At 37.0% G+C, this 12,674-nt stretch overlaps 1 protein-coding gene across 3 annotated transcripts; it reads right to left on the bottom strand.

The window, feature by feature from the left end:
* Nucleotides 1-9,208: 9,208 nt before the first annotated feature.
* Nucleotides 9,209-11,410, bottom strand: LOC140036976 (putative late blight resistance protein homolog R1A-3). Of its 3 annotated transcripts, XR_011840695.1 has the most exons (3): nucleotides 10,007-11,410; nucleotides 9,860-9,917; nucleotides 9,209-9,706 (listed from the first exon to the last, which is right to left on the bottom strand). XR_011840695.1 is itself a non-coding variant. In XM_072080330.1 (2 exons), exon 1 carries the CDS (start codon nucleotides 11,300-11,302, stop codon nucleotides 10,046-10,048), a length of 1,257 nt encoding a protein of 418 aa, XP_071936431.1. In that variant the 5' UTR covers nucleotides 11,303-11,410; the 3' UTR covers nucleotides 9,209-9,917; nucleotides 10,007-10,045. The 3 variants fall into 3 exon arrangements, 2 of the variants coding, with proteins under 2 accessions (XP_071936431.1, XP_071936432.1); XM_072080330.1 differs by having other exon boundaries at nucleotides 9,209-9,917; XM_072080331.1 differs by lacking the exon at nucleotides 9,860-9,917.
* Nucleotides 11,411-12,674: the final 1,264 nt, after the last annotated feature.

Genomic DNA, 12,674 nt, shown 5'->3' with positions numbered 1-12,674 from the left:
AGCTAGAATGAAAATGGTCACTCTTAGTTGCTATTTTCCAACAATCAGTTTTGCTCTTGCATGTCCCGCCTCAATTCGGAATTGCTCTCCCAATCCAAAATGAGCCATCAGTATCCAGACAAAAGTAATGAGCTCACCACCTTTACTGAGCTGCTGAGCATGAGCATTTGCTCGGCAGTGACTGGCAGCATAGGACAACAGTTCCACCCACACTTTACTCATTATCTCCCACCTTTTCTTATCATTCAACTTTTTCAAATCCTTTGCAAGCCTACAGGCATCGAACAATATTGATTTGCTTCTATCTCCCTTCACCTCAATGGCTTTAACAAGAGCATTTACATTAAGTAGCTTTTCGCATGCATTTCTTTTTCGATTTGCTGAACTTGATTCTCTTCCAGTTAATCCATTCTGGGCTATGCAGCAGGTGATCAATTTTCAGCAAATTCCCAAGCCTGTGGTTCTTATAATTAGTTCTGATTTCCACCTGCAGAAGAACTTCTTAGCTTCTTCACATGTGTCCCGAAATTGAATTTGTCCAATGCCAGAAACTGCAGACATCAAATTAGGCCTCATAACCAAAAGATACAACATATAATCAGATATAAGCTTACAATAATTGCGATTGGAATTGCCATCATCAGGACTCGTGCAATAGCATAGCTCAGTGGCAATATGCCACAGCAACAGGCTCTCATCGTATTCAACTTCGTCACCTACACTTGATGAAATGATGGGATATGGGTAGTGATTGGTGTAATCCAACAGTGCCAAATCACCTCTTGCTGAGTATATCTCTTTAGCAACATTTGTGGTTTTTGCTTTGGTAGCTTTAACCTTGAGCTCAATAAAGATGAAATCCTTTAAGTCCTCTGGAATGACAATGTCCTCCTTGTAGTACATTTCATCAAGAACATCCTTGATTCCAACGGTTTCAGCTGCAATATCTAACCATCTCCAACGCTGATTCACACAAAAGTTTATCAAGTTACATTGCCAAAGGGTATTAGACCACCTTTTGGAACATGACAGCTTTTCACGGACTGCATATACAGTTGTTTTGACTGTGAGATTCTTAAGCTTGACTATGGTCCAGTCTGAGAAAATGAGCTTAGTAAAGGCTACAAAATCCAAGAGAACAGCACCCGAAAGCAAAATGTAGGTAGTAGCAACATCAAAATGGTTAATATCGGGTTTATGATGTGATGCAAATCTCTCAAAAGAAAGCACTATAAGTATAGAGCAGATCAATCGAAGACAATAACCTTTTTTACTGTGTACCACAGCCATCTTAGTGTAGAGAATATCATATATGAAATTGAGCTCCACCTCCATTACTCTGAAAGCATCAAATGCAGACCTTTGGAAGAACAATTTTCTGCTCTTACTGCGCTCATGAAAGCTAAACATATGGTCAACAATCAGGCCCCTAAAAGTGGTAAACAATTCATACCCATTTTGCACAATATCTATATCACTGATGTCTTCAGGACTCAAATTCTCTTCTTCTGGATTTGCAGAAGTCTGAGTGCCTCTGTCATGTTCCTTCACTATCTCTATCTCAACTGGAACTTGAGCAGCTTCCTTAGATGAGTACTCCTCCATAAGCTGCATAGTTTGGTCCAGCATCTGGCAGTGGAAGCATAGAATCCTTAATATTACCCAAACAAGCTAAATATAAAGCCCGTGTTCGCTCAGCATATTTAATAGTTCCAGCAAAAATCAAGAGTATTGTGGGGACATAGAATACGTTACGTAGGGATTGTGAAAAAACATAAGCAACAGCAGAAAACTGAATGATAAGCCCAAGCAGATGCCTAATCCACAGCTCATTGTCTTCAAGCGAGATGGCGGTAATATTATCAGGGGCACCAAGATGTGGCAATAGAAATGGAGCCCAAAATGCTGCAAGGTCTTGATTTACTGCAAATTTCTCAGGACAATTATTACTTTGACCGTTGGAGATGAGTCCAACAGCAAAAGCTGCAAACCAATCAGCAAGCAGATAAAATAACCAGGTGGTAGCAGTCACTATCATGTTTCCTGTTCTTTTACGTGATGCCGCACAGCATATTAACACCATTGGAAAAAAAGACTGATGAGAACAGCAGCACGAAGATTCCACTCATCCCATAGCCTCTTTACTCTGTCTGGAATGGGGAAGGCCATGCAACTTTTTGGTTCTTTCCTCTCCTTTCCTCTCTTTATTCACAATAGCAATCCAGCTGTAAAGAAGAGAAACTGGACAGGAAGCAAGGACAAATTCCAGCATCAAAGACATAGACGATGGCACAAGATGGATTAGGCTTTCGTCATATACAAAATTTCTCAAGAACAACAGGTGAAAAAAGGTGAAAATCTGTATAAGAACCCCATTTGAGACTTCTAACAGAAACATGGATGCATTGTTATAGCGCAAAAATCAAATTCATCATCTGATTCAACTCTCAGGCATTTGAGCATCCATTTTCAAATATATATATATATATATATATATATATATATATATATATCATCTGACAATTCAGCAACACCAAGGTTTAAAGGTATATGTGTAATTTTTTCTGCTGTCTAGTTGGTATCCTCAAGAAAGAAAGGGGGAGGACGGGGGGGGGGGGGGGAACTTGCATCTATCAATACATTACTGGCTTTGACATCTCTGTGAATCACTACTTGCTCCCATTCTTCATGTAGATAGAATAATCCGGACGCTACGCCTTTGATGACTCGAAGTCTCTGGCTCCAGTTAAGGGTGGACTTGGGTTGATTGTAGAGAAATTTGTCAAGACTACCATTGGACATAAATTCATATACTAAAAGTAGCTCTCCTTTACGCCGACAATAGCCCAAGAGGGGTACTAAGTTTCGGTGGCGTAAGCGACCAATACTGATGATTTCTGCAATAAATTCTCTCATTCCCTGTCTTGATTGATGAGATACCTTCTTGACAGCAACTTCCATCTTGTTAGTAGGCAATACTCCTTTGTAGACCCTGCCAAATCCCCCTGCCCCCAGCAGCTCTTTTTCTCTAAAACCTTTGGTGGCTATGTACAAGTCTTTATACTTAAATCTATGGGGTCCATAGGCAAGCTCCCATTCTTCCATCACCTCTGCAAACTTCCACTTCCTCCTTAGATGATAAGCTACTCCAGATATTACGAGCAACAACAAAAATGTGCAAATTAGTGGCAATCCCACGGTAAAAAATTTCGATACCTTCTTGGGTCCAAATCGAGGTAGCTTGGGAAGTCGAGAGAGGTCAAGTGCTTGAGCAACACCATTCATCTTCAAGCTCCATCCCAATACAAAATGAGCTGCTGCTAGTGAACCAGTGGATGCAGAAAAGCCAACATACATGGTTTCCCGTAGAATAGGCGAAAGATCATATGACAATGACAAAAGAGGAGTATTTGGTTTAGCCACTGCAATTGGAGCTAATGTAACATTGATTACCTTGCTCTCCCCATCATATTCCACCCAGAGTTGCATCCGCTGCGCGCTACTAAGAGTTAAGTTGTCAAATGAATTCTTGTTATTATCTCGGTAACTTGCTGGCTGCGATGCTGTAGAAAACAAGGAGTTAATGTCAATTCCAACATGGTTGTCGTTGATATCGTTAAACTCATGGGTTTGGATAGTGTCGAGCTCCACCGCGAAAACATGATTACTTGCATTTCCATTGGTGCTATCATTAAAGAGGCCAAGGAACTGTGTGGGAAGCCCTCCTGGGAGGCGTCTTGCTGGTGCGATCACGAAAGTCATTCCATGACCACTCAGGCCTGAGACTTGAGGCACTATTGCAAACACAAATTGGGTGGAAAAAGAGAATGCTGAGCCGTTAGACGTGCTCTTAAAATTGATGGGATCAGGATAGAAGGCATGCCCCATTTGTAACTTGGTGATATTGGTTATCCTTAAGAGGCCATTGTCGGTAATTTTGGCTATTCCGTCCAGGCTTAGATTTGATGATCGAAATCCTTCATAGATGAACCCAACATCATCAGGTGCTGCTGAATCAGCTCCTATGTGAACTATTACAAGAAGGGCCAGGAATGTTGTTACTAGTGTGAATGACATGGCTAAGATACTAGGCTGCAAAATCCTTCTCAATTAGTAGCCTATTTAAGGTTTAAACTACTATCTTAGACAACTAGTTAAATCTTCTTGCTACTATTGCGTTTTTCATTAATTTTCGTGGAAAATTAATCTGGAAAATTAATCCTTCTCAATTAATTTTCTTGCTACTTATATTCCTTTTTTTTTTATGTAAAAAAACATCTAGTTTAGTCTAACCCACTCCTACTCCTAAGAGGGGGGAGGAGAACCTACTCTATGGGGTAGCTCAACTGATTCGGGAGAACCTGACGGGGGACTAAACTATCATCAAATCAGACGGGTGTACCACACACCCGTATGAATTTAAAACAAATCTCATATTGAGGCACATTGATGGAAGAAAAGATTTGAACCTTTGATCTCTCACCCCACAATTAATGTGGTGACCAACTCCTCTCGAGGAAGTTGGTTTCTTTTTTTTCTTTTCAATTGACTCTAACTTCAATGTCACGTTGGAAAGTCCTCGAGGTAGTTGGGGCAGGTAGGGTTGCTGTTTGCAACGGATCTTCTGTCCCACACCTTATAGCATTCTCTATCCCACTTTTTATTAGATTGCTATTTCTCCTATATAAACATCATGTTTGAATTCTTTTTTTATTTCCTTAAGATCCAATACTATTAATTGAATAAAAAATAAATACAACAGTTTCAATAAAGTAATATATATAGTAGAAATTAAAAAAAAAAAGCAGAAAATTCTTTAAAAAATCTTTTTTTTATGAATTTTGATTTTTTGAGTTTGTTAAATTTTTTATATTACTCAATTAATAGTTATTGGATTTTAAAAAAATAAAAAGAACTAAAACATTATATTTTTGTAGGAAAAATAATAATATAATAAAAAATAGGATAAAGAATAAAATAAGATGCAGAACAGAAAATCCGTTGGCGCTGCCGCTGGAAAGTTCCCGAGGGAGTGAAGCAAATTGACTCCAAATCCGTACTCAGGTACAAACAATAAACTGTACCATAAAATCATGTGGATGTGGGTGCGATGCGATTGTGGCTCCGTGTAACTCGGTCCACTGGTTTTTTTTTATTACATTATTTAATGCACAATTATATTGTATTAATACTATATTTATAAAAAATGTGATGCATATAAATAAATATTTTATATATATTTAATATAGTATTATAATATAATCGTACATCGAAATTTTAAATATACAGCATCGGCATCCGGTCGAATCATGTGGTCCTTGCAAGAAGTTCGCAGTTGTACGAGGAGAACCAGTCTTTCGACATGATGGACGATACATTAGGCAATAAGTCTTACGGCCATGGGCTGACACCGAGGCTGCTAAATAGTTTAAGATTGAGTTGCCAGATATTACCAGACTTGGAAGAAAATTGAGTTAAACAATACAAAGACCAGCTTTCTAACAAAGACACTCCATATTTAATTTCATCTGTTAAATCATTTATGTGATTGCATATTATCATTGATATTACGTTTTGATGCTTCGTTCTATACATATTCTTAAGATAAGAATTTTACCAAACTAAGAAATTGATTAAATCGTTTCTCCTTTTTGACCGGCATAAGAACCGGATGGAAGATCTCTAAAGCATATGGGATCTTTAATGTCACTTTTTGGTGATAACTCAATATCATTTCTATATTTTTGTCAAACGTCCTATTTATTTAAATTGTCACACACTCTTTAATTTTTTAATAATTCAAATTGATTTGGTTTAACTCAAATTTTCTTCATCCACGTGTGATATGTGAAATTGGCATTAGATTTGACATCGAATAGTGATACCGAAAATCTCAACTGCTATTAGAGTCACATGGGATTGTCATTAAATTTGACACTGGATAGATCTACAATTGTATAGTATATTTGATTGAATTTTGTCCAAATTCAATAATTGTGATTTATGTGAAAAGGCACACCTGCAAAGTTCTTGATATTTTACTCTCGTTATTTTTTGTGTATATTTTTGTCATACTAATCCATAGATTGGTTGCTGTAGTGCATGTGCATGCATGACATATTTCATCGTACCCGAAAATTCTGCCGGCCTTCATTCCATAAGGGCCTAAAGCTCCACCTCCACTTTTCCACCTGCTTCTTGTCTTCTCAATTCCAAATTTTACCGTCAACGTTTTTTCTTCATTGACTGCTTCTTGATGTGGAATAAGTTGTCAAAACTTGTCAAGCGGGTCTAAGCGAGAAGGCTCAGAAGCCGATCGAGGTGGGTTGAAGTCCACAATCTTTACATTTGGGAGGAGATATGAGTTTTATACTATTGAATTGGAATCAACTAGCAAAGCCCTAGGACACTTTCTAGGTTGCATTTCGAAGTTTCGAGACCAAAATTCATCATTATTCTACAATTTCATTCCATTGTAGTTAAAAATAGTTCGTTCCAACCGCAGAACAGGGGGTGAGAACTGTCGATTTTTACCTTAGGGGATTGCTTACAAGAATTTTACTCCTATTCTCATGTCAGGTCCTCCCCTCCCCCCTCCACCCCCAACCCCCACCCCCACACTTTAATATCAATTCTTGCCTCCCAAACTTGAATCCTTATACTATATAAGATTGAGTTTTGGTCAAAGAATAGGTTGAATTTCAACTGCATAGGTGGGGGCTTTTTGGGAATGTGAAATGTTGTGTATTAGTTTAAAAACTTTAGGTACAAGTTAAGGAAGCATGTATTTGGATATGTTTACTGAAATGACCCCATTTTAATACATTTAAAGTTGTCATTGATGAGCCATCTGAGATATTGATGGAATGTGTAATTAGTGTGCAACTGTTTTTGCATTTTGTACAACCCATATATGCTTGTGTGTTGGTGTAATTACCGGAATATCCCTTAACTACCAATAATTCCCCTTTTCAGCCACAGATAACCGTTTGAGATGTTGTTTTGTCTGAAACGTTTGAATGGCAATCGGATTTAGGAAATGAGCCAACGATTTCTCTATCAATGGTAGGAACCCATTTCTCTATCATTTATATTCTGCATTTATGAGCCACAAACATTGGTCAGTTTTATCCCTTTTCAGTTTCAGGAGTTAAGTTTTCCTTTTTTGTCTTTTGTCCTAGAACGATTTGCCTCATCGTTTTCTCTTCCATCCGAGCTCAACTTTGAAATTACCTATTATTTCGTCATTAATTACACCAAATTCAATTGCCGAACCGTTGGTATGTTAATGCCTAAACGGTTGATTATCAGTTTCTCCCTGTTCGCATTTTAGGATTGGAGATAATTCTACCTGGCTTCATACTAATCAACTCAAAATGCTCTTCAGTCCCAGCTACTCCTGGTGGTTCAGCGTGAGATTAGATTTCACCCCCCCCCCCAAATTTTTCAGTTCCTCCCTTAATTTTGTTGGTGTGTTCTTAGTATCTACAATTAGTGACTCTTATCGCGTTGCCTAACTGCAAGATAGCATTTTTCGCGTTGCCTAACCCCAATTGGTCTGGGTTGGTTATAATCTTATAGATTTGGAGCAACAGCAAGAAAAAGCTCTTCGGTGGGGATTTTGGAATAAGGTTAGTTTTCTGTGTTGCTCTGCCTTTCTGCATTATCAACGACCTTCAATTTGACACAGTTTTATTGTAACGATGTGTGAATTGATTGATTATATCGTTTATCTTTTCATACTAAATTTTATTTCTTCTCACAATGTACTATTGTTTGTTCAACAAAAAAACCTCCTTCCCACAGGCACCAAACACCCGCGCGGTGCGCAGGCACTCCCCCTAGTGTTATTTTATATTTATTAGATAAAAGTGGAGCTCGTTATAGGCATGGGCAGGGTCTGAATTTCGATTTAAATTCACAAAAAATATGATGGGTTTGGGCAAAACTTGAACTAGTTATGGCTAACGACATGTGGCCCATACCTATTATTTTTTCATTACAGCCATCAAGGTTCTTTTTTGTAACTAGATATTATAGCACTTTAATATCTTATGTTAGAAAATTTTGCTGTAGTGATTAAATTAATTGAATCCATGAATTTGCTAACTTTTTTTGGATGAAAAGACATTTACATCCCTAAATTAATTTTTTTCTCAAAATACTCTTATCCATTAAAAGGGCTCTAAGGTCATCTCAATCCATAATATATTACGAAATTCTTTTGGGTTTCAAGCTGATTTGCATAGTACAACAAAAATATTGATTATCAAGGTACTAACTTACTACAAATTACAACCCACCCTTATATGGAGGGCCATCAAAGGAGTTCAATTTTTAAAGGGGTTTAAAGTTTTTTTTCCCTTGAAATAGTTGCATAAATAGATGATCGTAGGGCTATAACATTTTTTTAAGTATTTTTTTTATTTTCATAGTGTAAAATTCTCTTAACTTTTCAAATCTGCAGTATCTAATTTTGTTCTTCAGATTTGTTTGTATCTACGTATGATTGTTATAATTTCAGCCATTAGTGTAGATTTAATGAATGACATGTTTTTATCAAGAAAAAAGGCATCAAACAGTTGTTGGGCGACGGAAGTTTGGATTTGATTGTGCTACGAGCAGCAGAACACAAACTTTCTAAAGTTAGAAAACTTTAGCACGTATGAATGTCCAAAGTTGCCGAATTACCCATTACTTCGGCTAATCCGCTTTACTTTGAACTCAAAACTTTAGTAATGAATGCTATCATATCAGACATGGTGAAAATTCCATAAAGATCTGACGAATTGAAACATCCAAATTTGGAATCTTCAGGCTGCAAGACCAGCAGGAACAGAGAAGAATTATGACCAAGGTAAGTTTTTTAATTTATAACAACTAGCAAACTGATGCACTTTCGTGAAATATTTGAAGTTTGCTCAGATTGGAGAGGATCAAAAGTATATCATAGACCCACGTATTTCATAAACTGTCATACTAACTGTATTATAAAGGAAATATTACAGATAATGTGGTATGGTTCAGTGCATGATGAATGTTACATGTGCATGGTATTAAACTTCTTAGCTAGCATTTTGAATAGTAGAAGCCAATGACAGATCTAATTTCTAAATGGTCTAACAAAACTCAAGAAATTTTTGCAACTTGGTAAAACAACATCAAGCTTAAGAACCATTGTGCATAAAATTACGTAAAGGTGAAAGAATGACAGAGAATCCCAGTTGCATAGATGACGTACAATCAGAATATCTGATGAATATTGTCAGAAACAAAGTGGTTGAATAGATGAGATGTTGATTGCTATGAACATTTGATGAAAAACAAACTGTCCTGAAAATCCAATCATCCCACCTCACTTGAATCTTTGAAAGCAAAGTATTGTTAATCTGAAGAGCAAAAGACATGGAACTTAACTTCACTGGTTGGGTAATACTTTCTTTCCAAAGAAAGACAATACCAACTTCTTCAATTAACACAAGGAGAAAGTACATCAGAGCAAGATTCAAAGTTCACACCCCAACTTAAAAATACAAGGAAGCAAGACTATGGAACTAAAACCCAACCTCTCAACAGGAAGAAAATATGAGGTTCTAGTTGTGATCCAGCTGAGATTCCTTGCAGAAACAAATACCTTCTCACCTTGTTCTTCTAGCACACATTTGGCCAAGAGATCCGTGGCCTTATTTTCATCACAACACACTAGCTGAAAAGAAAATTTGACATTATCAAAGATATTGAAACAAAAACAATTCAAAGAGTTTATATAGTATCTGAATGTTGCTGGCCAGAGCTAGGTAGAAGGCTTTATTAAGGCAGAACAGAGAAGAAAACATGAAGAAGATAGATGCTTCAGCACCTCCTTTTTGAGAATTCATTCAAGGGAGCAGAAGACAAAAGCAAGTGAGCATGATATTCTGCAAAACAGGTTAAATTTCAGTTTCACGCATAATGATATTGCTTTAAGAAATAGATTCAATGGTGTCAGTAGAAATGTTTTACTAACCTGTAAGAGAAGCACTTACAGAACATCGTTACTTATCGATCACTTTTCTGGTGGATAAACACTAAGCTTAATTTGTGGCCTTGATTTTTGAATGTCCTTGGCAGATTTAACCAGCCACCTGTTGGTACGCTCTAGGTCAATCCTCTCGAGGTTCTTCATGTGTTCAAAGTCAGATGGCATCTGCTCAAGAGATTTGATACGCTTGAGGATAAGGCATCTCAGTTCTGGGAGATCATCTCCTTCAACCTCCCAATTATCTAAATCTGTATCTCCAATGAACAAAACTTTAAGAGAACGAAAACCCCCTTTTTCTGTCTTCCACTCCGCTCCTACAAAAGCTTTATCCTTCAGCTTGAGAACCTCAAGAGACTGGAGCCCTCCGAGAATACGCATATGAATATTCCATTCCAGACCGGTCTTACGCAGACTCAATGTTTTAAGGTTTTTTGGAAATTTGTCTGGTTGAGGAAGGGCATGCAGCTTGGACTCATCACTGTGTAACTTCAAATTTTCAAGGGAGCTTAGTTTGCAAAGACATTCAAACAAATCAGAATCACCATTGGACTTCACAAGAGTGCCTAAACTCCCACTTATACCAAGCTTCTTGAGTTTCTTAGTCCTTCCAAACACTTCCTTCGTCAGACTGTGAGGTGAAATTGTGGACATAGTTTGTAAGTATTCAATGCTGGAGGATTGATCCTGACACTTCGGCAAGAATGCGGTGGTATTAGTGTGTAGAAGCCTTAGCTTTGTCATCATCCAAATGTCTGCTTGTATATCAAGGGTTGGTTCCGTTGTGTGAACTATTAGGGTTTCCAAGTTATGCAAGCTAGACATGCTCTTGGGTAAGTTTTTGAGGTTGAAATTGATGGCAATGAACTTTAGGAGAACAAGGTTGGGTAGTTTGGTGGGGAAACGACCAGGGAAGTTAATGTATATGGATGAAATATCGAACACTCGGAGTAGTTTGAAGGGCTTAAATATACTTGAGTTGGGATCTTCATTATACTTAGTTTCATCCTGACCAAAGCTCAAGAATGATCGGACTTTATCAGCAGGCTGTCCTCCAAGAATATACTCCGAGAATTGAGAGTTAATGCAACAAAGTCGACGGCTGGAAGATGGATTGGTATTCTTGTGAATTGCTTGGAAAAGATCTTCTGCTTTGGCCGTCTTCTTGCAGAAGTCACGCAGCGTGTCATGAATGCGACAAGTCTTTATCTTACCGCTTAAAGTTCTCTTTCCCACAATCAATAAATTCCTATCAACCAACTCCCTGAAATATTGCTCTGCCATTCTCTCCAGACTTGCTGTCTCATGTTGGGGAATAAACCCTTCAGCGATCCACAATTGTAACACTTTCCAGACTTGGATCTCCAAATTCTCAGGGAAGACACCAAGGTAGAGAAATTGCCACCCCTACCTCAAATGGACAATAAGAATTTCTTTTTTTCTTCTTTTTTTCTAACAAAAGAAAACTCTCATGCTATCTTCCTACCGTTCTTCTTCATCAAATGGCCATTAATATTTTTGTATTTTTTCCTTTACAAACAGAAATACATATAATATCGTATTATAACTAGCAGGCGGAGCCTAATTAAGTTGTATTAGAGGCTAGCAAGAGAGTTCATATTGATGAGAGGGTGTACTACTACAAAAAGTCTTTCAACTTTTTTTTAACAAGCACCCGACTTACAACTCAAGGAGAAAAACTTAACTAAAAAAGAAATAAAATCTTTAGGTTTTCATTATTCGAGCTCAAACTATGATGTCCAATAAAGATATTAGGGCTTCGAACCTATTTGGGCTCGACATAAACTCACAATTAGTACATAATCATATGTAATATATTATATAACGTTATCGTACATTTAAATATAAATTATACATTGCATACATTATAGTACATGTAATTATGTATATTATTATATACCGTATGTATTTTCCCATTAAGTATTATCCAGGTTGGGCATTAACAGGGTTTGAGTTAATGAAACCCGAGGCTCTGTTCACAATTAAATCGAACCATGCGTTTAAGCCTAAACTTGAAGTTGACTGGCCCACTTTTCTGTTCAATTTCGTGTTAAACTGGAAAATCGTTCAGTTCAACTATCGAACTGTTTAACTGAAAACGGTTTTTAGTAAACTGGCCAGTTCAATGCCAAACTTTTAGTTAGCTAAAGATTTTGAATTTGGTCAACTTATGTCATTAATGACATTTTAAATTTAAGCTTTACTAATTAGCTATGCATAATTGTCTCCAATTAGTTAGACAACAATAATAATGATTACCTTAATCTACTTCTTTTCCTCTATCCCTTTGTCTCTCTTCCATGACATATAGGCACTGTTTGTTTGAGTGAATGAGAGCAAAATGAAAGGAAAGGAAATAAAGGAATAAGATTTTTGAGTTTGCCTTGGTTTTTGAGGAGGGAAAGGAAAGAATAGAGAGGGTATTTTTTTATTTTTTTTTTATCAACCTGCCTTCTATTCAAAAGTGAATGGAACCGTAGAGAAAAGAGATCGAAATTAATGAAAAATTTAAAATTTGCTAAAAAAAAAAAACCTATTATCTATTTATAAATTAGACAAATTAAAAAGATACAATGAGCACCAGAGTAATGGTAATGGAGCTTAACATTTTTTTTTCTTTTTTGTCAACTTCAAG

Source organism: Coffea arabica, chromosome 2e (assembly GCF_036785885.1).
Source record: "Coffea arabica cultivar ET-39 chromosome 2e, Coffea Arabica ET-39 HiFi, whole genome shotgun sequence".
Lineage (NCBI taxonomy): Eukaryota > Viridiplantae > Streptophyta > Magnoliopsida > Gentianales > Rubiaceae > Coffea > Coffea arabica.
Note: the sequence above shows the minus strand (reverse complement) of the source record. Positions and strands in the feature narration are given on the sequence as shown.

Excerpts from the sequence above, each read along its gene's own strand:
- LOC140036976 (XM_072080330.1), bottom strand. The coding sequence starts at position 11,302 with ATGGCAGAGCAATATTTCAGGGAGTTGGTTGATAGGAATTTATTGATT.